Genomic DNA, 16,323 nt, shown 5'->3' on the forward strand with positions numbered 1-16,323 from the left:
TGTACAACAGAACTGAAACATAAGTGTTAACGTTCTGTACAGTACCTTTGAGTTTGTGAGCTTTTTTTCTGCTAGTCCCCTTCAGAAGTCATTTTTAAGTTTTCACCTCTCTAAAACAGCAGTTCTTTGCTTAATTTATGACTTATTTAATGCCGTTGCTTTGAGCGTAGTTAGGCTGGACTTCATTGAAAAGTCCCCTCCGGTTGAACATTGTGTGAAGTCTCAGATGTGCAGCACGTATCTGGTTTGTTTTATTGTGGGTAGATCTGAATACTAAGTATGGATAGCACAAATTAAGGCACCTTGTAACCAAAGCCAAGAGTTTTTGTACCTAGGTTTGTAGTAAGTGAAATCAGATTTGGGCCAGGCCTTCTAGAAATCCACATTATGCTTGTGTGTGAGGGGTGTAAGAGGAATAACTGGGAATTTCACATTGCTGTCTGAATTGTTTTTGCAGTGGAGGTTTTTTTTCCCCACTGTAAGACCTGAATAAGTCAGTTGTGCAATAAATGACACTAGAGTGGTAAGACTTTTAAAATGTTTAATTTAAATTTAAAACATCACAAATTTTGTTGTGCTGAAACTGGAGGTTTTTGCACCAACAGGATGGTGTGCACTTTTTAGAATATATTCATATCAAAGCAATTACCTTTTGTAGCGTTCTCACATTTTGCCATTTAGTGTGATCATGAAATTATGAAAACCAGAAGCTACAATGTTTCTGTATCTGTTCTACAAAATCAAACTTCCTAAAAAGATCAAAGAAACAAGGTTAAAAACTTTACAACGGGTTTAAAAAAAACTTTTAATGTAGGTTCTCTTCACAGGCTTCATTCATATTCAGTTCTTCATCTTCAGGGCTCAAGAGTTTAGTTTCTGAAGGCTGTGATCAATAACATTTTCCCCTGGTGCCTGAATTACACTTAAAATAGCATTTTAAAATTCAAAAATCAAGACTGCTTTTGAGATTTCTGTACATCAGAAGAATAATGGAAAATCCAATTGCACTTTAAGTTATAGGATTAAAAAATGATATCGGTCAGATTACTTATGTAAAGAATTTTGTTCTCTGGTTTGGCACAGTTGAAAATGAAAGTGTTTAAAATCTACTTCTGTATTTTCTGAATGAAGAGCTGGGTTTAAATGAGGAGGAGCAAGGTATAAACTGTGCTATTTTTTTTTAACCATGGAGGAATGACACAAATCCCAGATTTTAATATTCTTTTGGCCCCACCATAAGAAAGATGGAGTATGAAGATGGACACAAAAGACATGAAGGACAGGCAAAGTTCCAGTAAAGCAAGGGCATCAGTAGTCCTCAGCTAGAAGAGAAAAAAGGAGAAAGTTAGAGCTGGGAGAAGAAAGCAGAGGTGTGAAGTAAGAAAAGAATGAAATTGTGTTGCCGTGGTCCTGGGATCTACTCCTTGATGGACGTGATGTGAGAAGACCGCTATGGTGACTGATGCTTACTTTCAATGGTAAGAATGCAGGTGCTTGCAGCTGTGCCTCTGCTGTTCACTGCTTTGCACATGTATTCTCCCTCATCTTCTGGAAACGTCTCTGGCAGGAATAAGCAGTACGTTTCTCCCCTTTCTATGTACTGATAGTCCTCGCAGTCCTGTAGCATTTCTCCTTCGAACCACCAGGTAACTTCTGGCTTCGGTTCCCCAGTGATTTTAACGGTGAACCGGACTGGTTCGGCATCCACTACCGACAGGTTCTTCAGAGGCTTTTTGAACCACGGAGCCCCAGATCTCGCGTGTTCCTCTTCGTCTTCGCACGTTGATCCATTGATGATGCTCCCTTCCTCCTCATCCTCCTCTTCCCGCTTCTGCAAAAAAAAAGGTTTATAAAGTTTTTAATGGGAAATGTGAGTTCTGGACATTTAAAAAAAAAAAAACAAGTTTAAGTAGCCGTTGAGGTAGGTAGGTGGGGTATGGCGGGAGGGAATTGACGTCTCACCTTTTGCAAGGCCGCATCGATTTCTTGCTGCTCAAACTGCATCCTAAGTAGTTTCTGCTCTTCAATTCTCTTCCGCTCCTCTTCCTCTCTGGCTTTTGCCATTTGCTCGAACCGAGCTCTCATGTCCACCTTGTGTTTAAATGGGGCTTCCTGAACTTGGGAGACCTCCCTTCTGGCCTCCTCTGCATCTTCCTAGAATGATTCGTAAAAAAATAATTTTAGGTGTAGTGACTAAAGATAGTTTGTATACTGGATCTACAAGGCTGCTGGGATGGGGCCTGGCTGTTTTGAGTACAACTCGTCAATACCTCAGAAAAAGGTAAGTAACCAAAAGCGAGGGCTGAGTCCCAGAATTTCCTGCATGATTGTTGAAAATGCTTCTTTTGTACTCCATTTACTCCATTAAAAAGGTAACATTTTGCATGTATGAGCCTCGGCCTTTATAGAGCCAGTTAAATCTGAATGGAATTTAGTCATTTGGGAACCACTATTACAGCCCAAATCTTGGTGGGACGGATTCGGCCTACGCTTCCCCTTGACTACAGATCGTGAAGAAATAGGTGAGGAACTGCAAGCTAAGATCTGAAAAAATACACTGCTGGATATTCCAGAGCTGGTGGCTACAATGGAAATTCAGTATGTCCTCATATGACGTATGACAACAAGGGTAAAATGTTAACTTCAGGAGGGATGTGCTGAAAGATTAGACATCACTTGGGAAGGACTGTACTTGCCTCCTGGAATCGTTCACTTTCCCTTTCTTTGATTTCGATATCGATGGCTTTTCTTCTTGCTCTCTCCTCCTCGATTTTTTTCTGTATTTCCTCTTCGGTCAGTTGGCTTATATTTTCGAATTTCGATTTCAAGTTCTTGGCGTGGATGGAGCCTGCTCTCTTCAGCTTTAACAGTTCTTCGTACTCCGCGCTGACGACGTCACTGCTCTCATTTATTTCCTCCTGTTGAAGAGAGGCAGGTGACTTGGGCCGGGCTGCAGCTGCAACACTTGACAGGGTTTTAACATTAAAACGAGTTGAAACGTTACCGCAGTGCTCGCTAGAGGGTGCAAGTGAGAAGGGTTTTACAAGGCTGTCTGGGGATTTTGATCAAAGTTAATTTTCTACAATTTCTGAAAGTAAAACTAGCTTTTCACATAAAAGGTAGAGTTCATTTGTATGGGGAAATAGATTAAATGAATTTGAGTTTTGTTTTTTTTAGTGTAGAATAACATGCCAACCTCTCCCATTTCCTGTCTGAGCTGCTCAAATTCCTGCTTCTCCAGTTCCAGTTTTTGCCTACGTTCCTCCTCTGTGCGCCTCTTTTCGGCTTCCTCCTTCTGCCTCAGCAGCTCCTCGAAGTTAATGTCCAGTTTCCCAGGTGCTAGAGCCTCCTGAGACTCACTTTTTATTAGTCCCTCTTCATCATCGAGTACCTGTCCAGAGGAAAGGACACATTTTACACTCTTGTCTTGAGCACCATTGTGCTTTACTGCTGACAGATTATGGACTAGAGCTATAGCTGAATTGTTCACATGCACAGCTCAGAAGCCAGCCTTTCACGTGCATGCAAGCACAGGAACAAGCAAACGTCCTGAAAGAGATTCTTCTGGATTTTTTTTTTAGGCTACCTTAAATGCTTCTGCTATCGATTCAAACGTTAATACCTGATGTTACTTTTTTTTTGGTGCTATTTTAGTATTCTGTTCATCAAGGAAAAAATATTTCATGGTATTGATGTAGATTATAGCACATTTAACAACACATTCCTATACAGAATCGTCTGACAATGCTTCATTTCAAAAAAGGAAAAAAAAATCTTACATCATCTCCATATCCAGTTCCTGAATTTTCCTGATCCTGGCCTGGGCTCTTTAAAAACAATTAGGGACAGTCGAAAAAGCATTGCTACCATCTGAGCATGTCTCATTAGTGGTTGAGTACAGTTTCTGGAGGTGATCCCCCGTTTGCATTGTTGAAACAAAATGCTTTTAAATAATTTTAGATGAAGGTGCATTTGAATATAAAATACTATGCTCAAACGGTAAAAGCACACAGCCATAAACCAGTTGCCATTAGTCAGCATGTACAATTAGTACAAGTCAAAAATACCCAATTACACTGTAGATATTTCCAGTAATACACATAGTGACGGGGTAGGGCAGCGGTCACTGTCCCATACAGTGAGATGCTAGAAGGACGTGGTGCACATCTCTATAGGTGCGTGTAGGCGCACTAAAATCTGAAGCGGGTAGGCGTGAGCGAGCGCCAGGACCCTTCACAAATTTCGGAGAACGACCTCGTTCCGGGATTCCTTCCTGCTGCAAGCCCGAAGGCCGTGACTTCTGCCGATGGCGATGAGAGAGGTCCTGCCGCTGCAGCCGTGCGAGCGGGCCGGACGAAGCGCGGCGTCCACGCTTCCCTGTCGCTCGTCGGAGCGGTGCGATTCACAACCCCCCCCCCCCCAGCGGGTCCTACCAAGCTCTTGCGCGCCTCGGCGAATATCCGCTTCTCCTCCTCCAGCCGCCGCCTCGCCTCCTCCTCCGCGCGGCGCTGCTCCTCCGCCCGCCGCTGGCGCTCCAGCTCCTCGAAGCCCAGGCCCAGCCTGCCCGGCTTCACCCCCTCCTTGGTGAGCAGGGAGGCCAGCGGGTCGTCGGAGTCGTCCAGCACCTGCGGGCGGGAGCAGAATCGCGCTGAAAGCGGCAAAGGGATTACCCAAAAAAACCAAACAAACAAACAAACAACCACCTGCTTTTCAGATTGTTTAAGAACAGCAACAACTGGGAAAGTCTTTACACCAGGAAATAAAACTGAAATCGCTGGACATTAAATCCAGAATAAAGTATCATTTTAATTATAGCCTGCTCTGTTGCAATGAGCTGTACAGGCACTCCCCAGTTGGTGCGGTCAGCCCAGTACTGACCATGCTCTTTCTGGCTTCGGCGAAGGCCTTCTTCTCCTCCTCCATGCGTCTCTTGGCCTCCTCCTCCGCCCTCCTCTTCTCCTCCTCCACTCTCTGCCTCTCCAGCTCCTCGAAGCTTAGCTTTAACTTCCCCGGGCGGAGATCCTCCTTCAGGGACTGGGCACCTTGTTCCTCCTCCTCTGTGCTGCCCTGGAACAAAACAGTCGCTGTCTTCTTTCGCAGTTCCGCAGAACACAAGTCTGAAGTCAACTTGTGAGTGTGATTATCAGTCCCTTGCATTTAAAGCTTCTTCAAAATGTGATCAACCTATAGTCTCCCAACATGAAGACATGTAACCTAATTATGATCTGTTGCTTGTTTTATGACCTGGAGTTCTCAGAGGTGTGGTGAATCCACACTCTCATGGGGAACAAAAATAAATTGATGTGACTTTCAGCGTTAGTGTGATTGTGTCAGTTCTGTCCACTGATACCCATTTTATGCTGGAGGTCCAGATATTCATCTATGCATTATTCTATGCAGCTCCTCTGGTTACCATTTGCAACCTGGCTTCCTCGAAGGCCCTCCTCTCCTCTTCCAGACGCCTCCTGGCCTCCTCCTCCGCCTGCTTCTTCTGTTGCTCCTGTCTCTGCTTCTCCAGCTCCTCGAAGGTCAGCTTCAGCTTGCCGGGGGTGACCTGCTCCTTCACTTCCTTGGGTTGCGCTTCGTCCTCCTCCTCGAGAAATCGAGAACAGACGCGGCTTAACACGTTCCGCTCGAAGAGAGGTCGTCGGGTGTCAAGAATGAAACCTTGCCAGTCACACGTGCTGTAGCTGCTGAAGGAAAGTCAGTGCCAGTGGAAATGGGGGGGAGCTTTGAATGTCCCCACAATTGGCAATCTGTTCTGTCTGTGAACTCAAGACTGTGAAGCTGAAGAAACTGCATTCTGTTTGCGATCATACGGGGAGAGATTGTACTCGCTGGCACCATCGGTCTGCAGCTTTTGTCATTTCCTTTGCAGTTACTAACGGTGAACGTGTGCTGGCTCAAGACATGCATGCACAGCCAGGGGACTCTCACTGCATGTGCCCTTGTTCACCCAGCAGGACGTGACCTCTCCACGTTCTTCAGGCCTCAGCTGAGAAGGTGGAGAAGCAGGCAGCTGGCAGGGCTGCGATCTGAAGGTCTCCCCTCCGGGAAACGGGGGGCGAATCCAATCTTAGAAACGATTCTACCGCAACCCCGCCGGTGTGCCCGCTCCCGACTCACCGAGTGGACCACGGAGCGCCGTTTCGCCTCGCGGAAAGAACGCCGGTGCTCCTCGTATCTCTTCGTCTTCTCCTCCTCTTTCCTCTTCCTCTCCTCCTCCTCCCGCGTCTTCTCCAAGTCCTCGAAGTTGACTTTGATTTTGCCTGGGGTCTTGGACGTCTTCACCGGTACCACCTTCACCAGCAGGGAGTCGTCGCCTTCCTGCGCATCACATCAAAGAAGGGTGTGCAAACACACAGGTGCGCGCAGACACACAGGTGCGCGCAAACACACAGGTGTGCGCAAACACGATTTCATCTCCTTGATCACTGTACTCCAGAGGAAGACAGATGTTGCATCATTTTGTTTTTTATTACCAATATTTATTGAGACTGTTCTGAAAGTCAGCTGCATTTCTCTGTAATGGTGAGGCTGCCAATGTCTATTTCTAATAGGAACATCTGATTTGCATTACTGAACAAAATCGAGGCGATGACCTGAGACACAGCTGGAAGCCACACGATCTGAGGGGACCAGCTGTGGCTGCTCATGGCTTGCTGTTCACAGCTCCCTCCATGCAACACTGATTTTAGAATTCCCGATTGTGTGTCAGGGACGATTGATGGAACCAGACAACACTGGTTAATGCAGCACTGGGGAATCGATTTTTTAGCGCACTTGGCCTTTAAAGTTTCCTGGAAGCTTTCCTGGATTTGGCAACTGCACATTCGAAAACAACTTGAGAAATAGAAAATAATTTTTGCCCAATACAAAGTTAACTGGATTTTTTAAACAGATTTAATTAGCTACATATACTCATTAGAAAGGGCTTCAAAGGGATACAACATATGGGAACGTAAAATTGCTCTTCGAAAGGGACTTAAGAAAATATTTACCTCGGTTTCTGAGCCACATCCAGTATTATTTAAGTCATCAATCTAGTAAATGAAAAGTTTATTTTATTAGGTTTGACTTGAGAATAGTTTCAGTCACAGGTGCAGACGGTGTGCTTTAAAGTGTTAGTGATGGGAGTACAAAAAATTTGTGAAGCACATTTTAAACAGCAGTGAAGATTTTGTGAATACATCCCGAGAGTTTTCAATATTTTAATTAATCTGTTTTCATCCATCCATTTTCTATTCTGCTTGTCCATACAGGGCTGCAGGAGGAGCCAGAGCCCATCACAGGACACACACAGACACACACGCACACACACTGGCCAGGATGCCAGCCCATCACAGGACACACACAGACACACACACGCACACACCCTGGCCAGGACACCAGCCCATCACAGGACACAGACAGACACACACACACACACACACACACACACCCTGGCCAGGACGCCAGCCCATCACAGGACGCACACACTCGCACCAGCGCCTGTTTTTACAGAATCCATTATCCTACCAGTACGTCCTTGGACAGGGAGGAAACCCACGTGAATGCAGGGAGAACACACAGACACCACGCAGACAGAGCCCCAGGAATTGAACCCAGGGAGGATCTGGGGTTCTGGGAGGCAGCGATGCTAACCCTTGTGCCACTGTGATGCCCAATATACTAGTTTATGATTTCTAATAATACAATTTAAGCTTAATCTAATTCAGGGAATCATCATTCAATCACTTTGACATCACAGCGGTATGAAACATAGACTGGGCCACAGTACATTCATAATAAAATAATCACTGTACTTTCTACTAACAATACCTGCATACAGAGAGGGAGCAACCAGGAGACTGAATGATGCTTGGGTTTTTTAGCTACGTTCATTATGTGATGGTTTAATAAATCAATTAAGATGGATACTATATAAGGAGAAAGAAAGCACTTTATAAAACAAAGAAAAAAGGTCAGGGTCTTTTTTCTCGTTAAAGAAAAGGAGTATAATGAATCTACGGCTAAGGTAGGTTGTATGAACGCTGGATAGAGTGCCAGAGAAACAGGGCTGTGAACTGGGGTGCAGCTCCATCAAAGGCATGAATTCAGTGAAGTCTGATGTAAACCATCACTGTTCTTTCAGACATTCCCAAAGTTTTGGGCTTGTGCTCATACAGTGACTGATGACATTGGGAATGTGTGCCTTGCAGCATGCTGAATGGGTACTGCTGCTGCTCTTTCACTGTGCACAGAAAGATTTACCATGCAGTCTTCACAGAACATTTTTCCTGAGCTAATGTGCATGTTGTCCAAGTGTCCCGTCCCTTGGATAAGACATAAGACCGAAGTCATTTAAAATCCCAGGGTGTTTCTAGAAAAGAGGAGGGGTGTTACCCCGGCGTCCTGGCCAAATGTCACGGCCTCCTAATAATCCCCATCTCTGAACTGGCTTCATCTCTTCATTCTCCCCACTGAGAGCCGGTGTGTGGTGAGACTACTGGTGCACTCTGGCTGCCGGCACATCATCTAGTTGGGGCCTACACTTTGGTGGAGGTAGTGGGATACACCACTGTAAAACGCTTTGAGTGGAGTGGAGTGTCCAGAAAAGCACTATATTTCTGTAAGTATTATTATTATTATTATTATTATTATTATTAAAAATCTTGCTCACTGCATTTAGGAAATCAGGATACCTGCTGTGCCAGCCCCATCACTTTGTAAGTAATAGGAACAGACAGTGAAGAATGATTTAAATACACTGGCCATGGGGTAACTGAGAGAGCTTGCAAGCAATACTGATACTTCTGGCTGCAAATTACAACACTTTCAGAGACGGGCTGCATCTTGGTTGACATTTTCCACTGTTCTCGTTGGGGACAAGCAGAGCCGCCCCCACCCCCGCCCCCCCCCCCCTCCAAGACTCACCTCCTCCGCCTTCTTGGCCAGCTCGCGCTGAATTTTGGACTTCTCCAGGGTGTCCTGCGTGAGTCTGCGCTGCCTCTCCTCCACCGTCCTTTTCCTCTCTGCCTCCTGCCTCTGCTTCTCCATCTCTGCAAACTTGCCCTTCACACTCCCTGCACAGACAGTGGCAGGGCTCGGACCGCTGGACTGGAAACGAGATCTCCCTCCCTGAATCTGTGACCCTCCGTCGAAGGGTTTGCTAATGTGCTTCAAAAAAACTGCTCGTTACTACTGCTTTGAAAACCACTGATTCTATCGCTAACACCATTACAACCGCTGCTAATACTGCTTCTAGCACTAATAACAGTCTTTGATGTCAGTGCATTTGAAAGAGTTCTTCTAGCGTTCCACCTCTGTATTTTCCTTCTTACCTGTGATTTTTGGTACGTAGGATTTTTCTGGTTTTGCTGGCTTTGTGTCTTCTTCTTCATCAGAAGCAAGGAGTTCTTTCATCTGTCACAGATCAGAGCAAGAGTGTCTGAGGTTAAGAGCTTAATCCAGGATCACCGTCCGCACACGTTCGCTCTTTCAGGGCCCATGCCAATTTGCACAATCCATGCGGCTTAATCTCGGCAGAGCACACAGACACGGAAGGCCGTGCGGGATCGGATTAGGCCACTTCGTCACACGAGGGAGGGAGAGAGGATCAGACTAGTACACAGCTGAAAAAAAAGGAGAAATACTGGGACTCTAGTCTAGACTGGAGTCTAATATTTCTGGAAGGATTACAAGAGATTCTTGATTTATTTTCCTCTGCATCAGGGAACAGATCTGATCTTTACTATTTCTGATAAGCAGTGTAAATTCTTATGCATCATCAGACAGATGTCTGGTACAAAATTATAGTTCTTTAACATTTTTTTTTTCTTTACTTGCAGCAACTGTATTTTTCCAGAGTCAGTTCACGTGTATTTTGCAACAAGTTAAGTACAGGTGAATTTCACGCTGAAAAGTTGAAGGGGGAAACTTTGTTTCTTCTGCTTTTCAACGTGGAATTAGATCGTACTTGTTCCCTTGCAGCCAACGCGTGCTCCCTGTTCAAACCTACTTGCTCTACGCCTCACCTTATGAGCAACCGTGTTTCACATCCACCTTTACAGAATGCAAACCTCTGAACGTACTCAACGTTTTGCTGCGCCTCACCTTGGCGTCATGATTTAACTATGCGAACACAGACAAAAAGGATCCTGGAATTATTTTGAGCACCATGAGTGCTCACAAAACAATTATCTACCCGGGGAGTGGGGAGGGAGGGGGGTCTTTGTTGTTTCTGCATTCTATTTTTGGGTGCCTGCCATGCTGAAAGGTGAGCACACAACTGAAGGTCACCCCTAACAGTGTTCAGCCCAGGCCATGCAAGGCGTGATTAATCGGGTTATCCGTGCGGACCTGCTGTTTTCTGCGGTTCCGCTCTTTCTCTCTAATGTACTGCTCCCTCCTCCTCTGGTGCTCCTCCTGACTTCTCCTCTGGCTCCGCTCCTCCCTGGCCTTCTGCATCGCTTCAAACTTATTCTTAACATCCCCCTTCCCAAGCCTGGGCACGTAGCATTTCGCGACGGGTTTGGAGGAAGAAAGAAGGATCTTTGGAGAGATGGGGAGGAGAGGGGAAAGGGGACAGGAAAGGGTTGAAAAGGGGGCGCCGCGGTGATTTTGGGCAGGTTGCTGTGGCGGTCTCCACTCCCACCAGCCGAGGAAAACTGGCACGGAGACACGGTCCGCATCCAGCACCGAGAGCCCTTAGATCCGCTACCTCTGCAGCCCCCAGTGTACACGTCTATGACACTCCTCAGACGGTGATGAAACCCTCTCCAGTATAATACAACTGCACTGTAACATTAACACTGTACCGTTTCTGAAGTGACGCTCCTGAGGAAAATACAATTCTTTAGCTGCCAATCTAAAGGCTTTTCCTGTTTTTAATCACCCCTCGGAAGGCATGAGGGACTTATTTTGAAAGGCACCTCATGAGCGCCAGCCACAGCTGTTTATTTTTCAAAGAAATGCCCCTGCTTTGGTAGGTGGGAGCAGATAATCAGAAAAGCAAGATTTCAGAATGTTTTATAAAAGGAATGTGTTAGGATCTTCCCCTGAAGAGGTGGGGAAAGGGACAGAATGTGTGGGTAAACTGTAAACCTTGGGATTTTAATAAAATGCTCCAGTTTTCAGACTGATGGCACAGTCTTTAAAACTATTATGATTGAAAGAGAAATAATTTTCGGTGACCTACTGAGAGACAGTTGCAGTTCTGTATCTATTCTTCTCATCTACTGTATCTTTTGACAGCATTTTAGTTTCAGCTACATGTTGAAATTCTTTTTTTTTTTACTGTAATCCCAAATTTAATTCTAAAGGACCACTCAGAAGCACTGAACGATTCATTACCATTCCAATAAAAACATGCACTGTTGAGCTTTTTTTCCTGGATATGTGATCTTTCCATTGTCACTCTGCGTATGAAGCCCCACACACGAGAGAAACCGGATTCCTGGAAGCTAAGAAAGTCTCCAGTCAGATGGAAAGCTTTTTTAAAAAAAAAAAAAACGTCAGAGTTAATTTAGAGAAGTAAAAATCTTGGACAAGCACCATTTTCTTTTCCTAGCTCAGCAATCTTGTCCTTGCTGTGACTTTGTCGTCATTTCTGCATATATCCTATTTAAAACTACTACAGGTAAGTCTCATTTAGTAATGCCCTAACCATTTACAAATCACATCAGACAAGCTGAGCTGATTTTTTTTTTTGTATGTGTGCTGTCCAGCAACACCGGACCAAGTGAACTGTCCAGCTATTTCCAGGACCACTCACCTCTGTCTTCTGTGCCACATCAGTCATGGCTGTGTTTCTGATGCTTAGACTGGGCACTGGACACTGTCTGCACACTGGTCTTCAAAAGGCACCTGACCAGGAAGAGGAGTGAGCTGTTTGAGCAATAGAAACACTACCTTGCAACGGGCTTGTCCCTCCCCATGGGTTAAATGCCAGATCACACAATAACAACACATGAACAGGATGTGGTTGTGGTTTGAATTAATATCCTAATGGGTAAAAGGGATTTCTTTCTGCACAGTAGTGTAACAGCCCATGAAATCTAATTGTTTTTTATTAAGAGAATGAATCCATTCTAGAACAACGACTGTGTTATGAGCTTTCACCAAAGAGGCATGTGTTTGGAAAAACGCGCATTTCCTGTTCTGAGGACAAACAAATAGGATATGCATAATTTCCACTTAAAAATTACCTCCGTAGAAGGAGCTGCAGACATGGATCTCGGCTGCTCTCCCAGTGGCATTAAGAGAAACTTGGTTAACTTATTAAATTAAAATTAAGCCTGCTGTCAAACATAAGACTTCATTCAGCACTCGTCTCCAAGGTTAGTTTTCATGAAGCCTTTTAGAAATGGGCTGGATACTTTTGACAAGAAAATGACTATGAACTCCAAACACCCTGCGTCTGCTCTTATCAATGGCCCTGTTGAGTACAAGAGATTCCAGCAATACCTTCTCAATTGAGACGTGCATAGATCTGTGACATGTGCCAGGCTGAAGGGCCACACTCCTCTGTCTTGTTTCTATAAACCAGCCACCAGTTACAGTCCTGTGCCTCCTGTGTAACAGCTGTGCTAATCAGAAATAATTTGGCACTTTTATAAACAAATATAACACTTTGAGATAAAACGGATTTCAATGTTTGATGTGGAACAGAAAAACAATAAAAGAACAGTTATTCAGATAAAAAAAACATTTCTGCATAAGGTACAGTATGTACAGTAATTACACTATGTAATTATCACTCCTTACACATCTGTGTATCTTGAACAGAGGACAAAATATACATAGATTACACCTTTTCCAATGAGGTACTATGCCCAGCTATGCCTGCTGAAATAATTGGTTAACTCCACAGCCGGTACAACATGCTAACTTGCAGATGGGAAGAAAAGAGTAAAAAAAAAAAAGAAAAGAGCCCATGTGATCTGATTATGCCAGTGTTATGATGTCATTTCCTCATGCAGTAAATACGCAGCTACACATCAGCAAAAAATCATACAAAGCAGTTTTAAAAAATGTTCCAAAACGGCTTAATGTTTGCTTCAGTCATAAATACACTAAAAAAGCATTAAAATGCTCTGGATTAAAATGTAGTGGAATCCCTCTGACAAACATGAAAAAAAAGAGGTAAGAGGATTTCATAAGCACCAAATGCAATTACAGTAGTTGATTTTATTTTGCAAAGTGCTGTGCGGCATGGGTTTTAAAGTGCAATCTTGCCTGAGAAACCAGGACTGAGTGTGACTTATTTTTCTGGCGGAAGCAGGCGTGACATCCAGGTTTCGATGAGTGCGAACCGGGTGTTGCTCAGTGGACAGTGCTGAGACGTCAGGGTGGACGTCACGTCTGGCGTGCTATTTGTGAAACTCGGTCCACAGAGCTTTGTCCTGCGCGCTGATGAGTCACAGCTCAGTGTGCAGAGCAGGTGTACTGACAACAACCGGTCATCGTTCCAGTTTAGGAGCCGACGTCTCGGCAGCAAGCACAGTGATGTCAGCCTCAACAGTATGGGCAGGGCTCACTGTGCGCTTACCGATCTCGGAGGAACTGCTACTGAGCCGTTCGCCTTCCGCCGAATTGTACATTCCCAACACCAGCTCGCCCGATTTCTATTTGAATCGGTAATTCTGATCACCGACAATAATCCACTCCAAATCAGGAAGGCCACTAATTTCCACCATGCTGAAGACATTAGCAGGACAGACAAGGGCAAAAGGTTGCCTTTCCTCAACCCCATTGAACCTGTTTAAGCGCACCTGGGGGCAATCCCGTGATTCCCAAACTCTATTCCCCACTCTGCTCCCTGAGGAAAGGGGGAAACTCCATCCACCTGTTGTTAGAAACCTGCAGAGACTAGTAAAGGTCACAGTGGCCCAGAGCCTATGCTAGACTCACACCGCTAGGCCTCAGCCATGGAGGAGACAGCAGGACGCGGGGCGAACATGCACACTCCCCACGGAAGGTGCCCCCTGCTCTGGAATCAGACCTGGGACCCAAGGACAGCGGCGCTCACGTCCACGGTCTCATGCCAACCCCTCGAGAGGGGACTACAGCCCCACAGACTGCTGTCAGACTCCGCTGTGAGAGCCTCCCCCGTCATGGCCTGGATGTGCACGCAGCCATCTTTCACCCCTGTGACGCGAGTTAACCTCTACAGGTTTCGCAGCTCTGCCAGCCTGGGGCATCCTTGGTTTTCATCGCTGTTTTTTTTTTATAAGAGCTTGTTTGACTTCATTCTTGGGTCCACCTCTCTACGTTTTTTTATTTTATTTCGCCGGTTTTAGAAGCTCATATATAGCGTTACAATTTGCAGACTGCTGCTCATTAGATTTTACTCACTGAAGCTTGGGGGGGTAAAGACTTCACTCCGTTTTAAGACGGACGTTAATAACTGTCACAAGGTAGGTTACATACAGTACGTTGTCATAACTGATTAGGCTAGTCAAGAGATAATCGTTAAAGCAGATTTCGTTGTGTCACTCAGCGGCCCTGGATGCAAACCAAATTCAAGTTTCTGAACATTGAATTTTGGTGGCTTTGCCTGTGACAGTAATACTTCGGAATACTCTTGTGTCCCAATCTCCTGGAAAGTCCGGCGACTGGAATCGCCACACCGAGCACCAAAAAAGGAAAGTCTAATTTTACCAATGATAACTGCTGCTGTACAAGCCGACCGGCTGGACACGGGCCGGTGGGTGTATTATTAATCTTGTACACATTATCGGAGGTCACATCCCCAAACGAACACACATGCTTAAACTGTCCTGCAGGCTGGATGGGAGGTTGTTGCTTACTTCTCCCCTGGCCTAAAGCCAGAGAAAATACCTTCGGTTCCGTGGAAAGAAAGGTTTGCCTCCCACGTGTGGCGTATTTTACATACCTTCACCTGTTGTAGATTCCTCATTAAAGGTTTTCTTAACGCATTCAAGCTGCAACGTCTCATTACCAACCGCAAACAAACAACATTTCTCTAACAGTTTAAGCATGAAACTCGACTTTCCCCTATTAGTTATTAAGAACGCCGAAGTGTGCAAATCACACCAAAATCAATGCTAGACGTGTCCGATATATACAGTATATGTCCCAGTGCTAATATTGTCTTCTGCTAATGGAGCTGGTTTTAGCATCGTAGGGATGCCCGGTGCAGTCATGCCGTCAGATTCCACAAAGCGCATAACTTTCTTTTCTTGTTCCGACGTTTCAAAAATCCATTTTACAACCAATATCCTGACCTTAGAAAACGAAGCGATATTTTTGTGGCCAGAGAGTAACTGAATCCCCCCCACAAATTAAGTTAGGTAAGCAGACTGGCATCGTAGATTCTAGAGAAGTGTCATTTTCATACCAATTTATCTTTTTTTTCCTACCCCCAAAAAAAAACATCAAGGTGCTTAGTTACCTTTTTTTTTTAGGACGATCTATTCAGCAGCTTTCTGACATAAGAATTTCCCCCTGGAAGAAAGGATCAACCGGTAAAAAAACCGACGCCGAGCTGTAATCCGAAATTGTGGCAGACAGGAGACGCGTGTAGCTCACTCGGGTTGCGCGCAGCGCCGTGTGAGTGAAGTGACGGCTCGGCAGCCAGTTTCCATAAAAGTCTCGTTTCTCTCTCCATCTACCGCATTCCAGGCAATCCAGAGCCAGGCTTCAGCTGTTCCAACCCACACACATGGCTTTTCCTGTCTGTCCGAAACCCCCCTGCCCCCCCGCCAGCACGCTGGTTACAGGACGAGAGACCTGGTGCCCCTGCTCCTCACTCGCTCGCTCCAAGAGTCTCTGTTTCTCCCCCGACGGGCTCTTTCTGCTGGTCGCCTGTCCTTGCCGGCTACCGGGCTGCAAAAACCCTTCTAGTGTTGCTTTCGAGGGTGCAGGTGCCTGAAAAAAAAAATCACGCACGCAACGATGTTCCTCTGAAACGGAATTTCGACGTGATTCATCCGAGCCTATCTTCTTGTAAAAGGTCTTTGCAGAAATAAAGGAATCTCAGAACTGCGCCTTTTCTATATTCTTTATTGAAGACCTCCCAGCTTTTCTATTTTTTCCCCTCGTTTATGGTGCAATAAAACAAGGAACTCGCTTGACTGGGAAAAGTTTTGGAATTACAGAAGCCTCATGTGATCTTAAGAGGGACCTAAGGTGGTGTTTGACCTGCATCGTATGCCAATACTCGGCGAGTTCCTCTTCGTACACATCGTCAAAATTGATCATATTTCGCACAATTGCGGGATTAGTTTCCTGTGCGCACACGATTTTCTGTAATTGTGTGATGCATTTCCCGACCGATCTTCACATTTAAAGCACCTTGCGTTCTTGTCAGTGGTGACA

The 16,323-nt window shown here is 45.3% G+C and overlaps 1 protein-coding gene across 13 annotated transcripts; it reads right to left on the reverse strand.

Annotated features, from left to right (window-relative positions):
• Window positions 1–527: 527 nt before the first annotated feature.
• On the reverse strand, window positions 528–15,801 carry nexn (nexilin (F actin binding protein)). 13 transcript variants are annotated; one of them, XM_088597948.1, is made up of 17 exons: window positions 15,535–15,789; window positions 15,398–15,450; window positions 11,756–11,847; window positions 10,342–10,533; window positions 9,324–9,405; window positions 8,917–9,065; window positions 7,002–7,043; window positions 6,127–6,327; window positions 5,414–5,593; window positions 4,879–5,067; window positions 4,434–4,625; window positions 3,780–3,827; window positions 3,197–3,391; window positions 2,697–2,918; window positions 1,963–2,154; window positions 1,471–1,831; window positions 528–1,322 (listed from the first exon to the last, which is right to left on the reverse strand). In XM_088597948.1, exons 3-17 carry the CDS (start codon window positions 11,780–11,782, stop codon window positions 1,309–1,311), a joined length of 2,286 nt encoding a protein of 761 aa, XP_088454074.1. In that variant the 5' UTR covers window positions 11,783–11,847; window positions 15,398–15,450; window positions 15,535–15,789; the 3' UTR covers window positions 528–1,308. The 13 variants fall into 13 exon arrangements, with proteins under 13 accessions (XP_088454074.1, XP_088454076.1, XP_088454075.1 ...); XM_088597950.1 differs by having other exon boundaries at window positions 5,414–5,590; window positions 15,398–15,801; XM_088597949.1 differs by having other exon boundaries at window positions 1,963–2,150; window positions 2,693–2,918; window positions 15,398–15,800.
• Between the last annotated feature and the right edge of the window lie 522 nt (window positions 15,802–16,323).

The sequence above is a fragment of the Lepisosteus platostomus genome, chromosome 11, assembly GCF_059453375.1.
Source record: "Lepisosteus platostomus isolate fLepPlt1 chromosome 11, fLepPlt1.hap1, whole genome shotgun sequence".
In the NCBI taxonomy this organism is placed as follows: Eukaryota; Metazoa; Chordata; class Actinopteri; order Semionotiformes; family Lepisosteidae; genus Lepisosteus; species Lepisosteus platostomus.

Coding starts and splice junctions, on each gene's coding strand:
- nexn (XM_088597949.1), bottom strand. CDS start 11,782: ATGACTGATGTGGCACAGAAGACAGAG. Junction 9,406..10,341: donor GGAACCGCAGAAAACAGCAG/GTCCGCACGGAT, acceptor GATCTGTGACAG/ATGAAAGAACTCCTTGCTTC. Junction 4,626..4,878: donor CCGAAGCCAGAAAGAGCATG/GTCAGTACTGGG, acceptor TCCCGCCCGCAG/GTGCTGGACGACTCCGACGA.